The sequence below is a fragment of the Rhizophagus irregularis genome, chromosome 5 (genome assembly GCF_026210795.1).
Source record: "Rhizophagus irregularis chromosome 5, complete sequence".
NCBI classification, from domain to species: Eukaryota; Fungi; Glomeromycota; class Glomeromycetes; order Glomerales; family Glomeraceae; genus Rhizophagus; species Rhizophagus irregularis.
The window spans coordinates 3,063,582-3,084,932 of record NC_089433.1 but is presented as its reverse complement, the minus strand read 5'-3'; the positions used below and the strand labels follow the sequence as shown (position 1 = coordinate 3,084,932).

At 31.0% G+C, this 21,351-nt stretch overlaps 3 protein-coding genes across 3 annotated transcripts; 1 reads left to right on the top strand and 2 right to left on the bottom strand.

Annotated features, from left to right (window-relative positions):
• Nucleotides 1–5,561: 5,561 nt before the first annotated feature.
• Nucleotides 5,562–6,264, top strand: OCT59_025205 (uncharacterized protein; the record flags this gene model as incomplete). Its single annotated transcript, XM_066136835.1, has 2 exons — nt 5,562–5,876; nt 5,953–6,264. 2 exons carry the CDS (start codon nt 5,562–5,564, stop codon nt 6,262–6,264), a joined length of 627 nt encoding a protein of 208 aa, XP_065991933.1.
• Nucleotides 6,265–8,437: 2,173 nt separating this feature from the next.
• On the bottom strand, nt 8,438–9,102 carry OCT59_025204 (uncharacterized protein; the record flags this gene model as incomplete). The annotated part of the gene is made up of 2 exons (XM_066136826.1): nt 8,438–8,979; nt 9,039–9,102. 2 exons carry the CDS (start codon nt 9,100–9,102, stop codon nt 8,438–8,440), a joined length of 606 nt encoding a protein of 201 aa, XP_065991932.1.
• A 1,665-nt stretch (nt 9,103–10,767) lies between these two features.
• OCT59_025203 (uncharacterized protein) lies at nt 10,768–12,090 on the bottom strand (the record flags this gene model as incomplete). Its single annotated transcript, XM_066136818.1, has 2 exons — nt 10,768–10,779; nt 11,656–12,090. 2 exons carry the CDS (start codon nt 12,088–12,090, stop codon nt 10,768–10,770), a joined length of 447 nt encoding a protein of 148 aa, XP_065991931.1.
• Between the last annotated feature and the right edge of the window lie 9,261 nt (nt 12,091–21,351).

The window sequence follows — 21,351 nt, the reverse complement described above, 5'->3', positions numbered from 1 at the left end:
TAAAATGTCACTTTAAATAAAATTTGAACAATACCTCTTTGGTTTGATTTTATTTCTCGTTTCAATTAAAATTTAATTTATTAGACTTTTCATCATTAAACATATTAATTAAATCTCATGCGGATATGGATTATCTAAATATAAATATCATGATTCTAAATATAGATATAAATCACTTAATTTATTTTAATTTTTTTTTAAAAAAAAATCTTAGTTTGATTTCAATTAAAAATAATTAAAAATCATGTACATGTTTTGGTTATTTAAATATAAATATCAATATATTATATTTAAAAATAAAACAATTTATTATTAGCACATTCTATTGAATTTTAAAAAAAAATCATCAATATATCATATTTAAAAATAAAACAATTATATTCTGATTAAATATTTTGCGTACATTTCTTAAAAAAATCATAAAAAAAATCTTGTACGTCGTACATGCAATTACTAAATATCATCCCCTTGTGATAAATAAAAATTACGCAACACAAATTCAACACAAACTCAACACAAATTTAACAAATTTAACGAAATTTGGCCAAAATTAACAAATTTTTTACCAGAATTATCAACACAAATTGAACACAAATTTCAGTCACGATTTATTTATGTCACGCCCATGTTGTTAATAATTAAATAAATAAATCTGCATTTTATTTATGATATGGAAAACGTGACCATAAATTCTTTTAAGGATATAATTTTATTAAAATAAATCAAAACTCCTATATCAAGTGACTAAAAAATATATTTATTTACGAAATATTCATTTTGTTTATCAAATCGGGGTACTATGTGAACGACACCATGTATAGACTCTATAGCTACAAAGTTATATAATTCTATCAATTTTAAGTGAGGACATCCATATAAATATGGGTTCCTTTTAGATTTAAAATCGTACCATTGAATTAATGCGAGATTTAGCGGTGGGTCTGTTAATACTTCTGCTAACAATAAGGCCTATAAATAATAAATATTTATTAATACTTTTATAATAAATTATTACATAAATTGGAAAAATACCTGTCCATAACAAAGTCCTTTGTCTGATATATAATCATTTGATTCTTCAGAATCCATTGAAATAGCTATGTCGCTAAACCATACTTTATTATGATACCTGTTTGTGGCACGCATTATGGCACCATTTTCCAGTGTTACCGATCCGTATATATTTATTCGGGTTTCACCAATAATTGTGAAACCATCAAGTAAATCTAGATATGAATCCAGACAACTTATAAATCTAGCAAAACCAGTCTGCATTTTATTGTCTACGGAATCTTTTTTTTCATTAAAAAATGTATTTGCATCTTGTAAAGAGAATTCAAAGAGTCTTGCAGAAAATTTACAAGTGCGAGGTGTTTTTGCCGGATTCACTGAATGTTGAGACATTCTAATAGATATTGCTTGACGTTTTATCTATTAATTTAATTTCCATCTTAAGTTATATAATAAATATATACAATAAATAAAATTTTCAAATACTTACAGTTCGTAAAATCTGAGGTTTGACATCTTTTTTATTGCTAATTCGGTAGGGTATTTTAACGAAATATTTGTGAAGACTTTCGTAAGTTTCTGTAGTATAGCCATTTATTGCGCCATAAGATCGTATTGAGTCAATAATATGATAAACCCATGAATGCAATTTAGGTAACTTCAAATTGGAAGGAGAAACAAATTTAAAAGCCTTGACAAACATCCGGGCCCATCTATGTATTGCATTCTAAAACTTAAATGTTAATTTAATTTATTTAATTTAAATTTTCAATTTTACTAAAATTTTAATACATACATTAAATTTCTCCAAGTCACTTTCACTAAATTCTTCATATCTACTTAAAATATACATTTCATTCCAATATTCGTACAATTTCGTAAGATCATCATTATTTACAAAATTATCTACTTCATTGTTATTTTCATCATATAAATTATCAATAACAAATATCATGACTTTCATCAAACTTCGATATTCATTAGCAGTTAATCTTGCAATTGACTGCAGTCCATTGGAAAAAATTTTAATGGCGGGAAAACGTGGGATTGCTGCTAGACGGCGATCTACTTCTTCAACTAATTTATTACCATTAACATGTTGCAATTTTAAGATATCGCACGTGAAGATAATTTGATAATGAAATAAACCTAAATCTAAATGATGCATTCTGTCAGAAACAGTAGCCAAGTAGATATTTATATTCCTTGATAATATAAATATTTATAATTAATTATATATGTTATTATAATTATTTCTACTTTTGCATACTTACGGTAAATCCCAAAAAAAATTATGTACAGATTCTATGCAAACAGATCTTTGTGTATCATTTTCAAAATGTTTACGCATTTCATCATGAGTTCTTAGTATTACATCGTTAACCGATAAGTCTATATTTGCAAGATTTTCCCTTTTAACTAAACAGGAGTGACATGGAAGGTTTGAATTGGAGGATTTATAAACTAAACAAAAACTTGCGGCCTCTGGCCAATCTGCAATAATAGTTGAAACTCTAGGATAAAACCAGGTATTTTCATTATTTATAAAAAGGTCTATACCATCTTTTAATAAAATAATAGGTTCTAGTAAATGATGTAAAGATTTATGAAAGGTATCACGAACCAGATCTTTATTTGCAGCTTCTAAAATTGGTAAATATCCCAAAAGTTGCTTTGCATCCTGTTTATTACGACGCCATATTGGGATATTACCTAATGTAATATATATTGGATGCAATTGACTTTTTCCTAATGTATCTGTAGTTGTTGCATCTGAATATAAAATAATTGATAATAATTTGGAACCAGTAGGTAAGGATTCTTGCGTAGTTTTCCACCATTTTCCAGTGTTTTGTTCACTGTAAATTCTTTCTCTATTATACTATAAAATAATATAAATAAATTAAAATAAATATTATTTAAATTATTGAATTAACTAATATTTACTATTTACCTCATAGTTTTCGTAAGATAGCGCAAAATTTTGTGTTATGTCAGGAACAGTTAAGATATTTTTGATGCACTGTATTAAGTTTTGATAATAAAGAAAATAATCTTTATCTTTATGTTTTGTTATAAGAACTTTACTAAATTCTAAATTAGAAAACTTCATATTATTCATAAATGCTCGTCCCTGTTCGATATTTTTTGGTAATGGTGATTCTGTAAGATTTGAATGTTTATTAAAAAAACGTATTATTTCATTACCACCTTTATTGTTTATTTTATATTTCGTTACTAATAACATTAGATCTTTATAAGCATCATTAGGAAATTCTGTGCAAGTTTTGGTATTGAGATTTTTGGGTTCTTCAAAAATTTCAGGCTCTTCAGATGAATCTAATATATTTTCAAAGTTACTATCTTCAAGGCTCATCTCTGATATTGCACTTCCAATACTGTCAAATGACATATTTTGTACATTATTATCATCATTCACCTAAAATTATAAACCAAAATGAGTTAGTATAATTTGAGCTTTTTCTTTAAAAAGAATAATCTGGAATAACATAATTACCTCAACTTTATCATTTTCATATTCACTACTTAGATTACTTCTTGTATCCATTTCACTGCTATATTTTTCACTATCATTATTATCATCATCATCTTCTACTTCTACTTCTACATTTTTTAAGCATTTTTGGGCGTGTTGAGTATATGCAAAGCGTTGACTGAATATTCGCATACAAAGGGGGCATTTGAAACTCATGTTACTAAATTAACGCGTCAAATTTGATGAAAAGTATCAATTCACTATTTAATTTATATGAGATTATGTGTGCTAATAAAATTATATTGCAAATTCATTGTAAAAATTTAATGAATTAATTGAATGGATTACAATTGATTGAGTTATTTGAATAGACACGACTACGCAAATTTACGCATTAATGAATGGAACTGGCTGTAAGAATCTGGTGGCTAATATCGCGGAATCATTCGCAATTTTACGCATTATAGCAAAATTTAAAATATGCGAAACACTCAGCAATTTTGCTGTCGGGAACTTGCCAAGTTCGTGGGTTGGCAAATTTAAAAATAAATGTAACAAGTCTATGATGTACCATATAAATATTGTTTATTATTTTATTTACTATTTCAATTTGCCGGCAACCTGCCAAGTGAATCTGACAGCAAAAGTGCTGAGTGTTTCGCATATTTTGAATTTGCTGTAACGGGCTGTAAGAATTCGGATGGCTTATTCAATCGGCTAATCATCTGATAATCAGCCGCAAATTTATTGGCTTAACACGGCAAATCACTTTTACAATAATGGACGGATGATCAGCCACAAATTTATGCGATAATCAGGTTATAAGCGCTCAAGATCACTATCAATCTGATCAGCCAAATGAGTTCACTGGCTGCAACTTTTTTTTCCATGCATAAAAGCCCCAACATGTGTAACATGTTATTTTTTTATAAATTGGATTTGATTAATATTTCGATTGTACTATGTGCTTTTACGAGAGTTTTTTTTTAAAGTTCTCTTATGAAAGTGTTACAATATTTTTTCGTAATATCACGATGCAAAATTTTTGCATTAGTACATTCATTTTTTGTAATATTTCACATTAGTTCATCCATTTTTCGCAATATTTCGCAAGTTTTTTTTCTTTTTTAGTATAGAATGGCGGAAATTACCTTATGACAGCTTGCCTCCTTTTTCTGAATTTCTGATTCATGTATTTCCCCCTTTTTCCTCATCCTTTTCGAATTTTCTAGTTCACCTTTTTCTCATATATTTCCTCTTTTTTCTCATATATTTCCTCTTTTTTCTCATATATTTCCTCCTTTTTCTCATATTTTCGTTTCAAATTTATTATCATAATGGCTACAAAGCGTGGCGAGAAATGAAGAATTGATGATAATGAAAGATTTTCAAAACGTAGTACTGAGGGTAGCGAAGCTGAGAAGCGAGTGAGAATATCCGATGATAGTGTTGATGGTATATATGACATAATATGTATCATATTCTTTATAAAAGAAATTATATAATATATAGTTAAATTATATTTTATTGTTAAAGTTAATAAAAAAACAATAGAAAAACTATTAAGAACCAATTCGCAGATAATTTCTAAGCTTGAAGTTCTTATCACCGGACAAAAAAATCTCGAAACCCGTCTCTCGAGCATAGAAAAAAAGCTCAACGATAATAACAAAAATAATAATAATACAATAGATCCGGAGTATGTAAAGGTAATAAAGATGAATATTATTTAATGTAAACCTGAAATGCTAACCTCGTTTGATTAGGAGCTCGTTAAGAAGGTATCGAAAATTTTATTTGAAAATTTTGTTTATCCTTCGCAAGACGAGTACAAACTCGCTACCGAAAAATATTTAAAAGACGAAAATCCGGAATTTATGCGCCAGTTCAAAAAAAATCAATGGATTATTTTTTTCGAAAAAAAAAATTGCCCCGACTGTAAGTTAAAGCAATTATGAATTTTATTAAATTTCATACTAACATTTTTTTTTAATAGTTAGTACAACAACATAGAAGCATACGAGGGACGTTTACGTCTAGAGTTAAAGACGTTATGTATTCTGTTTTCGAAGCGACTGGGCATAAATTACCGTCTATTAACACTCAGGCTAGTCCGTCAAAGATTCAGGAATGGAAGAGTAAGGCGGAGGTGAAAAGATGTTACAACAACCTATTTAAAAAGGTTAAAGATGGGCAACCTACGACATATATGTCGCTGATAATTGATAAGTTGCGAAAAGAAAATAAAAATCTCTCAAAAACACAAATAGCGTATGCGATTAGCATATGTGAAACGTACTTAAATCCTAATAATCAAAACATTCAAATGAGCGAAAGTATAATGAAGTCGAAGATAATCAACAACTTAGTAAGTTTTTAATTTACAATTTGCAAAATGTGAATTATTTGAATTACAGTTTATTTATTTATTTATTGATTTTTAGCAAAAGTTGGAAAATAGGGATAAATTTACACATTCGGACGATGATTCTCATGATGGTAATGATGTAGACGATGGTGGTGATAGAGCAGCTGACGATAGAGCAGGTGCGGCTGATGATGATGTGACTAACGATGGTAGGCCTAACGATGGTGCGGCTAACGATGATGCGGCCAACAATGGTACGGCCAACGATGGTGCGGCCAATGATGGCATAGCTGACGATGATATACTTTCTATTGACTCTTATAACACGGAGGAGGAAGGTCGGTATGTAAATAGTTTATTAGAGAATTATGGGTTGCATAAAAAATAAATATTATTTTTTATATATATCACACGTAATAGCATTTTTTTTACCATAATTAATATAGTTTTAATAAATAAAATGGTTATTAATTCTTAACAACACGGGTGTGACATAAATAAATCGTGGCTGAAATTTGTGTTCAATTTGTGTTCAATTTGTGTTGATAATTCTGGTAAAAATTTGTTAATTTTGGCCAAATTTCGTTAAATTTGTTAAATTTGTGTTGAATTTGTGTTGATAATTTTTAATTTATCACGAGGGGATAATATTTAGTAATTGTGCATATACAATTTCTGTGATTTTTTAAAATGCGGATTTCCGTAATTTTACGATATCGTATTTTCTGGCCAATCAAATTAGGCTGATCCTTGCATGTGATTTAATCATTTAATCATTTAATCATGCACGCGTTTTTGTCTTATTTATTTTTGTTTCTTATTTCTTTATTCTTTTGTTCAATATTTTTAATTTTTTTGTCTCTTCTTTCTATTATTTCTTTAATTATATACAATATATTTACATATATTTCATAATTTATTGCTTTGCAGGTATAGAAATATTTGTTTATTAATACTAATTATTTTCATTTTTTTTTACCTCTTTGTTACTTTATGTCGTAATACTAACAATACTATCTACGTTTCCTTTATTCCTTTTTACTTGTACTTTAATACTAACGATAATATCCATGTTTCTTTTACTCCTTTTACTGTTTCTTTAACTCTTTTTACCTTAATACTAACAATAATAACAATATTTCTTTTATCTTTATATCTAATACTAACGTTACTATAGCTGTTTCTCTTCTTTTTACGTCTAATAATATTGTTACTCTACTCTTTCTCTTTTTTACTTTTATGTATTCTGTATATATTAATAAATACTTGTAATTTTTTATGATTATATCTAATAAAACATACATTATATAAACTTATAGTACAGAAAATGAAGTATTATTTATCGAAATATTTTGAAATATTACGAAATATTAAGTTGTGTAAAATCACAGAATATTACGAATCGTCAAATTATGGAACATTACGCATCATAGAATTTCGAAATATTTTAAAAAGTTGCGAAGTATTACGCAGTAAAATTACGGAATATTACGAATCGTAAAATTACGAAGCCTTGCATACAGTAATATTTCGAAATATTTTAAAAAGTTACAAAATATTACGCTTACGCAAACTTGCGGCGGGTCTGAAAACTTACGAAATATTATGTAAAATTACGAAATATTGCGAACCGCAAAATTACGGAATATTACAAATCGTAAAATTACGAAGCTTTGCATATCGTAATATTTTGAAATATTTTAAAAAGTTACGAAATATTACGCTTACGCAAACTTGCGGCGGGTCTGGAAGCTTACGAAATATTATGATGTGTAAACTTGCGCAACTTTTCGCACTATATAATTTCCTGATGTAGATTATGAGATAAGTAGGATATAAGTAGGTAAAAATATAAAAAAGGTGATACAAGTAGGTGAAAAATATAAAAAGGTGACCAGGATCGGACCCACAGCCGGTGGGAGAGCAACAAGGGGATAGCAAGAAAAAGGTAACCAGGATTGGACTCCAAGAAAAGTGAGCCAGAACTGGCATTTCTATACTACTCAGCACTATGTAATGCTGGTCAGAAGTATCTAAAAAAGCAATGATCTACACAATTTTGGGCTCATTTTACGCAAACTACGTATTGTTACCTTTTTATGTATTGTTCGGGTCCTACTTTTCTTGTCTTTGCAATTATTGTAGTCACAAAAATAAATGATATTTATTAAAGTTACATCTGGCATTGTAATAATTATATTAAATATAATTATGATTATACATAATGCATAATTTAATGACTTTTTTGTCATTGCAATTATTTTAGTTAGGCTGGACCAATTGGATAATGTGTTTAACGTAACATCTTGGCCAAAATTTAGAAGGGGGGGAGAGGTAAATAATCAACACCAAATTTTGAACACCATATAAAAAATTTTGATGGCTATATAAGTATAAAAAAAAATAATTTAAATTTATAAAAATGTAAATATTTGTATTATTTATATTTGTAATTGAATAAATACTTAAAAGGAAATTGGTAAATTTATTTGCATTGCAGATTCGTAAAATTATATTATTCAGTTTGATTTATGGTTTACATTAATACTACAATAAAATATTTATTGGTTATGCTTACGTTTTTTAGTTTGTATTGGCATTCGACAAAAAAAATCCAGCCCTTTATCTTGGCAACCTGCACATAAAGAGAGTATTGATTTATATTTTTCCATTAGTGAATCCGGCTTGTCCTGTAAATCATCTGTTGATCCACAATGGTAGCACCGATCAGAATGGACTTTTCGACAAGAATAGTAAGTAAATTCCATTGGTGTTTTACAACAAATTTTCTCCCGAACAAACACTTTATCAAACAAGTTGTGATCCTGTGGAAAAACGGTAGATCCACATGTATAAGGCCAGTTCTCTATAGCATGTTGAATCTCAAGACCATCTTGTTCAGTAAGCTGCCTCCCACTAAATAAGCAACGTACCTTTGAACATTCATTACAAGTTATGAATTCACGAACCTTGGTATTAATATACAATCCTGATAGTCCTCTTTCCGTACCAGTAGCAGCAATTTTTTTAGATGGTTGATGCTCATCAGTCGTAGGTTTATTATACACCATAGAAAAATTGGCATAATGATCAGAATCATGAGCTATATATTATTAGTTTAATATTCTGATTTGGTAATATTGAAATCAAATTGAATCGTACCTGCTGGCGTTGGGTCTGGAAGAAAATTAAGAGATTCAAAAACTTCTTGTGGTGTTCGTGGCATAGTACAAATTTCACATTCAATGTTGCCACATTTTTTTATCTACCAAAACAATGTATTTTATGCTACTCAAGTTAATGAATTTTAATGAATTGATGTTAATTAAAACTAAAATCAAATTATTGTAAGTTTTGAATTCATAAACCTATAAATACATACTTGGAATGAATAAGTCCGAATTTGGCAATGTGTTTGAATAAAGTTTTGTAAATCAGAATGTTGCCGAAGTATTGATTGTGTAGTCTCATCACAACGCAAAGTTGAATCAATTGAAATAATTGACTACAATAAAAGATTATAATAAGCTATTTGAGTTTAACAAAAAAATTATTTAATTCTGAAATTACCTCAAAAAATCGTGCAATTTCTTCATCATCCGCAGGACTTTTACATATAAAATTTTCGTTATCTAATACCAATCTTTCTGTTCGCCTATTTAGAAGCTGCTGAATAGATTTAATTGAATTTCTAAGTTCACTTTCTAATTGTGAATTGTTTTTAGCAACTAAACGAATTTCTTCTAGTGTATTTTTTCTAGAAAACAAATCTTCCATTTCGCTACTCATCTGATCTCTAAGGAGAGCCACGCCTTGTAAACCAAGATTTAAAATTGACATTATTCTTTCAGCTGGATTTGTCCAACTTTGTGCTGGGGCTGTTCTCATTGCTATTAACATATCAAAATTACCACGAATAAACAAACACAGAAGAGACACTTGAACAGATCCATAGGTTGTTCGATGGTCAGGCCCTCCATCAGTATAAAGACATATAATAGGTGGAATTTCAGTAGAATTAAGATAGTGATCAGAAAGTGTAGAAAAGAATTCTGTGGAATGGCGAATTCCAGAACTAGGTTCAAAAACTGTGTTTTTGTATGAAGTATAGACTTTTCCATGGTAAAATGATTCTGAAATGGAGGCAGGTATCTTACATAAAAGTATTACTGAAGGTGTCAAGGATAATTTTGTAAAGTCATGATCACTTGCTGCCAAAATTGTGTTATCAGGTATCAATGATTTCCTATTACGAACTCCAGTTGAGGTAGCAACTTCTTCACCAATTGCTACTTTGTGCTTGTCATCAGCACAAATAAACACTGTGAACTTTCGATACTTAATAGCAAATTCACGTAAATAACGAAAATATCCAGCACAATAATGACTGTCTGGATGATCTTTTCTTAACAGACGTGCTTGAACTTTATATCTGATATTAAATCTTCCAGTATAATTAATTGCTGAATGTGCTAGAGTATTTTTTGGAGTGAATTGAACACGAATCCATTCATCACTAGGAATGTTGATTTCTGAAGGAAGAGGATTTCCAAGCCTGGTTTACAATCGGGATATTATTGATTCTCGCAAATCTCTAATTGACAGAACTATTGGCATATAAAGAGTAGAACCATGACGCCTATCATCTACAGCAGGTGTATTCTACATAAATTAAACATTAATAGAAATATGCCATTAGTGTGTGTGTAATAAAGTTGTAATTTAATCTGAATTACCTCATTAAAGTAAGAATCAACTTCTTCCCAAAAAATATCAAATGATGTTCCTTTGAATCCATTATTAATTCTTAAGTCCACTGTAATATTAGGATCCTGTAGTGTTAACATCCATCGGAGTCTTTCATCTAATTCTTTTGTGATATTATTTGGTGCTATTGTTGCATCTCCAGTTAAATCATGATATAGATTACGCAATAAAACTGGAGTAACTTTAGCAACTAACGAATACTAAAAATAAAATGTTTACATTAAAAAATGATGAAAATGATGGACATATTGATTGAGTTGTTGGCTAAACTTACCCTTTCAAGCATATTTTTTCGCATTTGACGTGTAAAATAATGAGGTATAAGGTCTTGTATAGATAATAATGTTTGTGCATTTTGTGTTTCTGTACGATCATTAACTTCAATTGGTATTTTCCATATAAAAGTTGTAGTTCCAAGATAATTACCAGCATGATATTGATAAAAACCTATTGGGAATATCAATTCTAAATTCTTTATAAACCGATGCCTTTTCATTCCTGGTTCTGGAAGATATCTTTCAATATTAATATATTTATAATCCTCCAAATTTGAAATCGCAAAATTTAAGTCATCATAGATAGAATCTGATTGGTTACAAGCTTCAATAATTTTAACCATAATATTTTCTATCCCATTCCGTGCTGGTTCTAATGATTTATGTAATTTATTCATTGAATTATTGACTTGTTCAAGATAAACCATATATTTTTTAACCATTTCTATTAGCTTATACAAATCTTCTATTAATAAAGCCCAAAGAGTATCTTGTGTCCAAGGTTGTGTAAGGCTAAGTTCAAAAGACTTTATTAGCTTATCCAATTTTTCATGTGAAACTTCTTCATGTTTATGATGTGTAACAGAATAATATTGATTATAACTTTGATTTTGTTCATACGTTAACAATTCTGTAAATAAATTTGGCAAATAGCACGCACGTTTGGCAAATTTCTTAAGATGTGGATCAATATACCACAAAATTTTTGCTAGTCTTTCAATACATTTTACACCTACTGATAAATGTAATCCACCAGTCCAACCAACTTTTTTATTTTCAAAAAGAATGATTATTTCATTATATAGAAGATCATTTCGTGTAACTTGGGGTTGCTTTTGATTTGGTAATTTTAGTTGTAATGCATTTTGCATTATAAGGTCTAACGCATTTCTTCTAGGTGCAACTGAATGATCTGCTAATAAACAAATTTTAAACCTTAATTCCGTAAATTTAAATCCTTGAATCATTTCTGTTATAAGATCATCTGAGTTTTCAATATAAACCCATGAAGATTTTTCATCCACCCGGCAATATATTTCAAAATTTTTTTGTCTATATGCATCTAGTGTAATTTTATGAAAAAGGCTCTCAAAATAATAATCATCAACTTTTATAAGATTTGGTTTAACAATATCTTCAACACCTTCTTTGACTGTGACAATTAAACGCATGTTTTAAAATATAAGAAAAAGTTTACTCAACATCACTGTGCAGTACGCGCGATTTTTAATTTTAATACGTGTAAATGTTAAAATTCCGAATGTTTAAATTCTAAAAATGGAAAATTAATAGTACAAATATACCTAAAAATAGAATTTTATATACTGTTGATTTTCTTCTCAAATTCGGCTATTAGATAGGGGGGTTATGTTAAACATATGATCAAATTGGATCGGCCTTATAACGATAAAATTAATTGATATTTATTAAAAGCATTGTAATAAACATATTTAATATAATAAATATGATAATATATAAAATATAATTTAATGACTTTTCTTATTTTTGCAATTATTGTAGTCATAAAGTTAATTGCTATTAGCGGGCATATAATTTTAAATTGTAACCACATACTTTATTTATATAAATAAATACCGATCAGTTTTTATCCTTTTAATCATGTCACTTAACGAATCTAAAAAACATATTTTTACTAGGGTTTAAATCTGACCTTCTTGGATTTAAATCTGAATTCTCCCGATTCAGATGTAAATTCAATTATATCCGGTTCATCCGGATTTATTATATTCAAATTATATTGATCGCTTCATCTCAGATGTTTAAAAATAATTGTTTATAATTAAGGTTGCTTGCCGAAACCTAGGGGTTTAGGCAAGATGGCATTTCACCAAAAAGCGAAATTCTGCCAAAACTATATTAAAGTTATATTAAAAAACTGGCGAAACTTTGGAGAAAGGCGAAACTGCCGAAACTTATTATAAATGCCAAAACTGCCAAAACTCTGCCGAAACTATAATAAATCTATAGTAAAATTTTGACGAAACTAATCGTAGGATTTTGAAGAGGTTTAGACAAGCAACCTTATTTATAATGTTTAAATATCTATTTATTTTTTTTGAATCGTAATGTAATCAAATTATTTATTAATAAAATAGACATCTATATTTCTGAAATGGTTCTTATCGCAATGAATAATTATCTAAAATAATTTTGTATACTATATTAAAAAACAATGCCAACAATTCATTCTCGTTCTCATTTGTAAAGTTGCATTTAACAAATTCGACAAATACTAAACTTCCACTAAATCTATAATTGCAATTAGTATACTTTATAGTTTACTGTCATCAAAATTTGTATAGATACTATTGCATTTGCAACTTGCAAGTAAATTTTTTAAAATGCCATTGCTTTACTATTAACTATTAACTATAAAGCTCTATCATATCGGCAGATTTTGTTTCATCCGTAATATCACGTGCTAAGGCTTTGCCATTCTAATTAAAAATTATTTAAACAATCCTCTACTATAGATAACGATAAGTAATTAAAGAAGCCAATTTTAGTTTCTTTTAATGTTTATCTTCAAAAACATCTTTGTAAATAAGAAACTACAGAAGAAAAAAAAGAAATTAGAACAAGATTTTGTTCAGAAAAAAATAACAAAAAAGAAAGAAATAGAATAGAAAAACAAGCTTAAAAATAAGTAAAACTTTTTACTATAACTATTCATACAACTTATAAAATGACCTACCACAAGTTAGATGTGTTGTTGACTATGTTAAATAGGTTAAACGGGTTTTATATTAAGTTTTTTTTGTTTTAACATAAGGTAAAATTAAAAAAAAAATTTTTTTTATTTATTTAGCAGTTTGAACACAATATTAAAGAAACTCAAATTTCTATTTTCTTTTATTACTATTTTTTGTATTATCGTTTAAGTTTAATTTTTATGATAAATACCGTAATGTTTGAAGATGAACTAATACATCAAGTTAATGTTGATTCTATCCTTAATTTGAAAAATGTTTTTTTTTATAACGCTGCTACTACACAAATGTTGGCTTGAATTTAAACTCTTATTAATCGAGACCAATATTTTGTAGAAATAAGATTATATTTTTTATAATCATTTTGTTTTATTAGTTTACAATTAGTAGTAATTAACTTATGATACCAACTATAACGCGATCTATTTTTTTTTAATAACAGAGTCGTTGTATTTTTTTTAATCAATCTAAAAAAATTTTGCATTTTTCACATAATTTATGGTCATAATACCAATTATAATCACAATTTTTTACTAAACAAGCTTGGTAAATGATTGAATTGCTTGGCCATTTAATTGTTATTGAAGATAATTAACATTGATCGCATATGTTTCGCAACATCTTTGATACTTTTCAAGGAAAAATAGTTGTTATATATAAATTAATTTCATAATGCAATAATACATAATACTTAGAGTCTAAAAATCATAATTCAATAATGCAATGCAATTATGACATAATTAAATTGTAGTACTACATAAAGTTAATACATATTTACTATAATAATTATATTTATTACAATGTGCTTTAACCAAAAAAAAGTTGTATGGATTTCTTCTTAATATTTTGTATAATTATTCAGTCATAAAAAAACGGAAAATTATTCTTAATCAACAGAAGGTCTTATATTTTTTGTATTGATGTTCTTTGAGAGGCTCATAAGTTTTGTTGATTCATCAACTAATTTTTGTATTTGTTGAAGAGTGCAACATGTCAGATCAATTTGAGAGCATCGATTTTCTCGCTAATAAAAAAATTTCTGAAATTAAAAAATCTCATAATTTCTTACTGAGAAAACTACTAAAAGGTTTGCGAGAATAAAAAAATTTTAAAAAATGAATTTTAGAGTGTAACCTCTTAGGCAGAGGTATAGGTACAAACATATACAGTCAACTTCCTCTATAGTCACTCCCGTTATAGTCACATTCTACTATATAGTCACACCAGTTGAATGTTCAAAACACTTTATTATTAAAATCTATCCTATATAGTCACAATCTATCTATAGTCACTATCACACCTATCCTCAAAAATCTTATATTAAAAAGAACCATTTATAATCACAGTTATATAAATAATATATTAAATAACTTGACATCTAATAATCGTACAAAGATGTATCATAGCTTGTTAGAATCGTCTCACTGAGACGAATTGAATGGTGGTAGTTTTATCCTTTTCCTTTGCAAGTGTTTACTGCCAGACCACTCATTGCCTCTTATGAGACTAATCTCGGGTCTGTGTCCTATCATCTTCAATGGGCAACCATTAAACCGAGTACTTAATTCCTCAGGTAATAGCACCATTATAGAAGACATCCCCCATCGGGCCATTTTAGGCTGATCTGAAGCTAGGTACACGCCGCCTACTCATCCTATATCCATTGCATGATACTGATACTCAATTTATTTTACGACCTTTAGAGAGCATCTACTTTCATGGAGGACTTTCGACAGGTAACATCAACCATCTAGTACCAGTTTTATCCTTTTCCTGTGCAAACAGTCTTATGACTTTATCTTTTATTTATACTTTAAATTTCGAAAAATAATCGAACAATATTACAAAAATAAGAAAATAAACTAATAAAAAATAAAAAGAGTAGCTTCACGACTCATACAAGTAAAGAAATCTAAACTAAAATAAAATTAAAGCAAAGAAAAACTGAACTATTACAGAATCGCATACCCCAACTTTACCCGAAGGCCAGTGTGAGTCAACTATCCAACGTCCAAAGATCCAATCCGTTACCAGAAAGAGACCCTAAGAGGTTGAACTGTTAAGCGGCGCAGAAAATCCAAGTGCGAGATCCATGATCCACCCCGAATTATAGAAGAGGATATCCAAGAAATCCAGGTATCCTGAGAAACTGACGCCAAAGAAGAGTTGTGATGTTGTGGAGTAGTATTAGGGAAAGAATTTGTAGATGGGCCACGTAATTTGGAAGCAGCCGAGATACCCTGCGACTCCTCCCAAGCATGGAAAAGAACATTCCGACACAGCCAAATTTCACCATATAATTCGACTTGGAAGTCATTAAGAAGGGGAGAAATAATCTTGTATATAACAGAGAGAGGAAAGTATTGGTTCAAAAATGCCGTTAAATGCGCAGGCAATAATCCTCGAGTAAGCCAAAGACAAGATGAAGAGGGAGCTTCATAGTTCCAGCAATCCAAAGCAAAGAAATTGGTACGAAAAGAATTATCCAAAGATTTCAAGGATAGGAAAGAAGATAAACAAGAATCTCTAAATTTAATGACTTCAGACCGGTGCGTTAAACAAGGATTCAATTCCGGTAAAATATAAGGGCAAGTCCAAAGATGATTCAAATCTTCAGGAGCAGAATTACACTGCGGACAAAGCCAGTCAGGAGAATATAAGTAAGGTTTACGTTGTTGAAGAGTAGTTAAGGTAGGCAACATATCCAAAAGAAGTTTAATGCGGAAGATCCAAAATTCAGGACGACCATTCCTATGTGAAGCAAAACCTTTAATTTGTGAAAGGCAAAAATATATACCAGCCCAATCAAAAAGTGAAGGAGCACCAAGAGCAGTAAAACGTGCTAGTGAACAGAAAGATAAAAGAGCACGAGCATCTGCAATAGAGCGGAGAAAATGTCGAATATTCACATCAATAGGCAAGGAGTTAAAAGTCAACAAGCATGGAGCATAACAAAATGTTGAAAGTAGAGTAGTGGGTTGTAAAGACGAATGAGCATCTTTTGCCAAAGAATCCGCTTGTATATTGTAGATATCATCGCCATGAGCAGGGACTTTAATCAATTCGACATTAAGATTACGATCCATGATAAGTTGTCGAATAGAAAGCCAAAGAAGATGATTAGGTTCTCGGAGCAACTTCGGTGAGAAAGGAGCATTAACAAACCGTATCCACAGTGAAATTAACTGACTACAATCAGTATGAATAGAGATTGATGAATCACGGGAAAGGGCGTTCAATCCTAAAAGTACAGCAGAAATTTCGGAACGCAAAGCTGAAGGAAAGTAAGAAGGGAGATGCATGGAAGAAGATTCCAGAACAAGTCCATCATCATCAAGAGCAATCCAAGCAGAAGTCATGGAAGAAGGCGAAGAATCATTGGCAGGATGGAACGAACCATCTGTGTACAAAGATTGCACCGAAAGTGGTAAAATAGTGTCTTCAATTCTATCGATTCTATCCATAAAGAGAGGAGAAAGAGCGGGAGAAGCGTTTGAAAAATGAACAAGAGCCAAGGAAGTCGCATAACTCCATGAAGTAGATAGAGTAATGGGAAGATAAGCCGCGAAAACTTTGGCATTTCTGGTAGGGTAGCCCACAGTTTCTGATAGGGTAACATTGAAAAAACACTTTTCGCTGTTGCAGCGCTGTTTAATGGCAGATTTCTTGGATAAGGCAGGAATGTTAACAGCACAACCAGGACAAGGGTTATAAGATCGTTCATCAGCCACAGTAGAAACAGGAAGCCAATGAGACATAATAGCCGAGTTTTGTTTCTTATAAGTGATACACACACGACCAACAGATAAAGTTTGAGTAGCAGAGTCAAAATTAATAGCCCATTGAGGATAAAATTGATAATCTTTAACAGTATGATCTAATAAACAAATAGAAGCTAAAGTAAAAGAAGAATTAATAAAATATGAAGATAAAAGTAAAGAAGAAGAAGAAAAAGAAGAAAGAAAATTATTTTTGATAAATGTAAACCAATTAGGAATCCGTCCTTTACGGCCAACGATGCCAAGGTACCGAAGGTCAGGCCAATTCATAAGATAACGTCCACAAGGCGAAACCAATTGAGCAAGCACAAATATATTCAGATTTTTCCAAAGTTTCCAACTTGTCTGAAAAATGGAATGTGGTAGAATAGAACGGAGTGGTAAAGCAGGCTGTAGATCACGCCTCAGAGGCCGGAAGGAGAAAGACCACGTGATGTTCAAACGCGAAGAAAACAAAAGCGAATTAAACAAGGTATGCGTTCGTAAAGAAACAATTTGCGACCATGGTTCTAGGTTAATAGTAGTCGGGCAACTTTCGGCACCCAAATATCCTTGAAGATAGGAAATAGCATAAAGGGCAAAATCTTTAAAATCAGGATGAGTGAAAATTTTTTGCCAAGATGCGATATGGGAAGAAAGGAATCGGTAAAAAGCATTCTGAAGCGAAAATGGAAGTTTGAGAAATAATAAGGCCAACGGGGTAGTCGCAGCAAGACCAGCTTTTCTTCGAAGTACTGAAAACATAGGCTTCACTATTGATTGAATAGTACTTTCAGAGAAAAGGGTAGTTTGAAGACGAAATTCCAATCGCGGAAGAAGGACAGCATTATAGAGATAGGCCACATGTTGTGCTAATAATTTCTTCGGTCCCAAGAGAGCAGCCATATCTTTAACCATGGAGCGCGCTTGTTTCAGAACAAAATCAGAAGAGGCGGACAAAGAAAACCAAACTCCTAAAAAACGAAATGAAGTTTTAAGAGGTAAAGAAGAAAGGGAAAGAGATATATCGGAAATTAAAAGGGAAGGTGAAAGTTCAAAAGTAATCTCCGAAGAAGGCGAAGAGGATGAAAGAAGAACATATTTTGCTGAATTGGCTTGAACATTATTTAAAGTATAAAATTCAGCAGTAATAGAAAGACGGTCTTCTATTCCAGATTTTGAGGAAGCAATAAGTGTAGAATCATCCATAAACGTTAAATGTGAAATTGGTAAAGAATGTTGTTCAAATTCAAGTGGGGAGTAATTTAAAAGAGCTGAAGATTTTAAAATAAAAGGATCTCGTGCTTCTTGATTCAAAACAGTGAGTAAGGGATCCAAATAAATAACCCAAAGAAGAGGGGAAATGATTTCTCCTTGATCGATACCAACACGTACTCTATAAGCAGCTGTATCGCCATGACAAGTAATTATCCTATTATTGCGTCGTGTAAAAAGATTTAAAATAAATCGCACTAAAAGTGCAGGAATATGTAACCTATCTAAAGCTAATTTAAGCATATTTAAATCCATAGAATCAAAAGCTTTAGAGATATCTTGAGAAACGATCCATAGTTCCTGATCATCAGTAGAGTCATGTTTATGTTGATGGATAATCGCATCCAGCATTTTGATAGGGACATCAGTAGAACCACCAGGTAAGCCAGCAAAGTTACCACCTTGGAGAATTTTATTATCAGCAAGAATGTTGGAGAGACGATTCGTGACGACCTTAACTACACATTTTCGAACTGTTTCCAGAAGAGTAATAGGTCGAGTGTTCTTAAGTTGAGCATCAAATTCATGAGGTTTAGGAATAGGATAAACCACAGCTTCACGCCAGTCAGCAGGAATATCACCACGAGAAAGGCAAGTATTGGCAAGTAAAAGTGAAAAATCCAAGGCTTCACCGGACAAGTGTTTAATCATCTCATAAGAAATTTTTGAAGGGCCGGAAGCTTTGTTATTTGGCATGGAGGAAATCACAGCAGACCATTCTTGTAGGGAAATAGGCGCCAAAACAGGATCATATAATGAAGCAGACACATTTGCAAGAGGAGTGTAAGCTTGTTGCCATCGGGCGGGAAATGAAGTGATGGAAGAATAGTGGACCAACGGAGGAGAAACAATTGATTGAAAATGAGAGACAGCCGCATGTTTAATATCCGAAGGATCCGTTAATAAAGTAGGAGTTGAGTCCAAAACGACTAAAACACGGTCAAGAACAATTGAACGTTTTTCTACTGATAAGGCAGAATCGATAAAGGTGCTGAGCGAGTTCGAAAAGTGTTCATCACGTAGTGCAGTATAATATTCCACTGAGTCCGTAAGGTGTTGGGCGAATTTAGTAGATAAAAAGGCAGAAACTAAATTCTTCTGTAATCGTAAAAACGATTTAAATACAGATGCAGGGGTTGTAGAATAGATAGGAACTGAGTAATCAGGAAGTAAGGATGCAAGATTTTCAAGATGGGAGGGCAAAGCGGCAGTCATTTGCGCAATTTGAGTAGGCCGATTAGAACGACGAGTAGTAAGGCGATATAAAAATCGATCTAAAAACTTGTTAATAGCAATAAGTTTAGTTAATTCAGGAGAGTACGAATGTCGGTGTGTATTGGAGACTTTTTGAAAGGGTAAGGTTTCAATTGCAGCACTAATTATGGCAGCTTTCAAAGCATGCCACATACGATCAAGAGAAAGAGAGGAGAAATCAAAATTGGGATGATATTGTCTATCTAAATATACTCCAAGAGAATCATCTACTTCAGTGGTAAAATTATTCCATTGTTCAACTGAAGTAGAAGCGTAAGAGAAAATAGTACGCATTTCCTTTTTTTGTTTAAGACGAGATTTAGCCAAGATAGCCAGGCAAGAACTGAAGTCAAAAACAGTTGTGAGAACTTTGTGATCTGTAAAAGGACGATCAAGGAGATTGGGGCAAGTAATCACTTGCGAAAAAAGACCAGGAGCAGGAAAACCAGGTGAAGACCAGATATAATCCAGTCTCGAAGATCCATTATCATGAAAGAAGGTGGGATCAGGACCATTTGTAGAGGAGTGAGCTTGATGATCAGTAAAAAACCGAGAAGAAAGCAAGCGAAGAAGCTTAAAATGATTAGATGAATAATTAGAATGAGCGATTGCATCAACATTGAAGTCGCCAAGAATAACTACAAAATAATTATTAGCTCGAGCATAATCGAGCCAAGAAAGAAGTTTGGCAATAAGATCATTGCAAATAGATTGATGAACAGAACCAGAGGGGGATAATATATGGAAATAATAGAAATTTTAGTTTGATGAAAGAACAAGTCTAATTTAAGAAGTCGACCGTTCCAAGGATCAATCGTTTGAACATGTTTATGAAGAGGATTACGTAACAAAATACCAACACCATCATGAGGGCGAGAAGAAGAAGATGAACAAGCCCAATAGGACTTAAAGTGATGTTGGGAGTGTTCATTTTTAAAAATAAATTTAGCATTTGAAGGGGAAAGACGCGTATCATTAATAGATAAAGCACCAAAAGAAGAGTGGAGAAAAAAATTAAGCAAATGTTGTTGTCGAACTGGGGAACATAAACCATTAACATTTAATTGACCAAATTTAATAAGGGGAGAGGGGTGAGGGGAAAAATTATGTTTATTGTTGTCCATCATTATTACACACTGATAAATCGGTAATAAAGAAGGGGGAAAAAGAGAACAATTATTGATTAGCTTGGCCTTGTTGCCGAGCTAAGATGAGGTTGTTTTGTTGGATTCCTTCTTTAATCGAGCCAGCCAAAGAGGCAACAGTATCGGAAAGAGAGGAGAGACGCTGTTCCATATCAATAGGGGAGGAAGGAGCGACGTTGGAAGGTGGAATGGGAGCAAAATGAGGAATCGGGGAAAAACCACTTGTTGATTGCAAAGGGGGAGAATTAACATCAACGAGGATATTATTA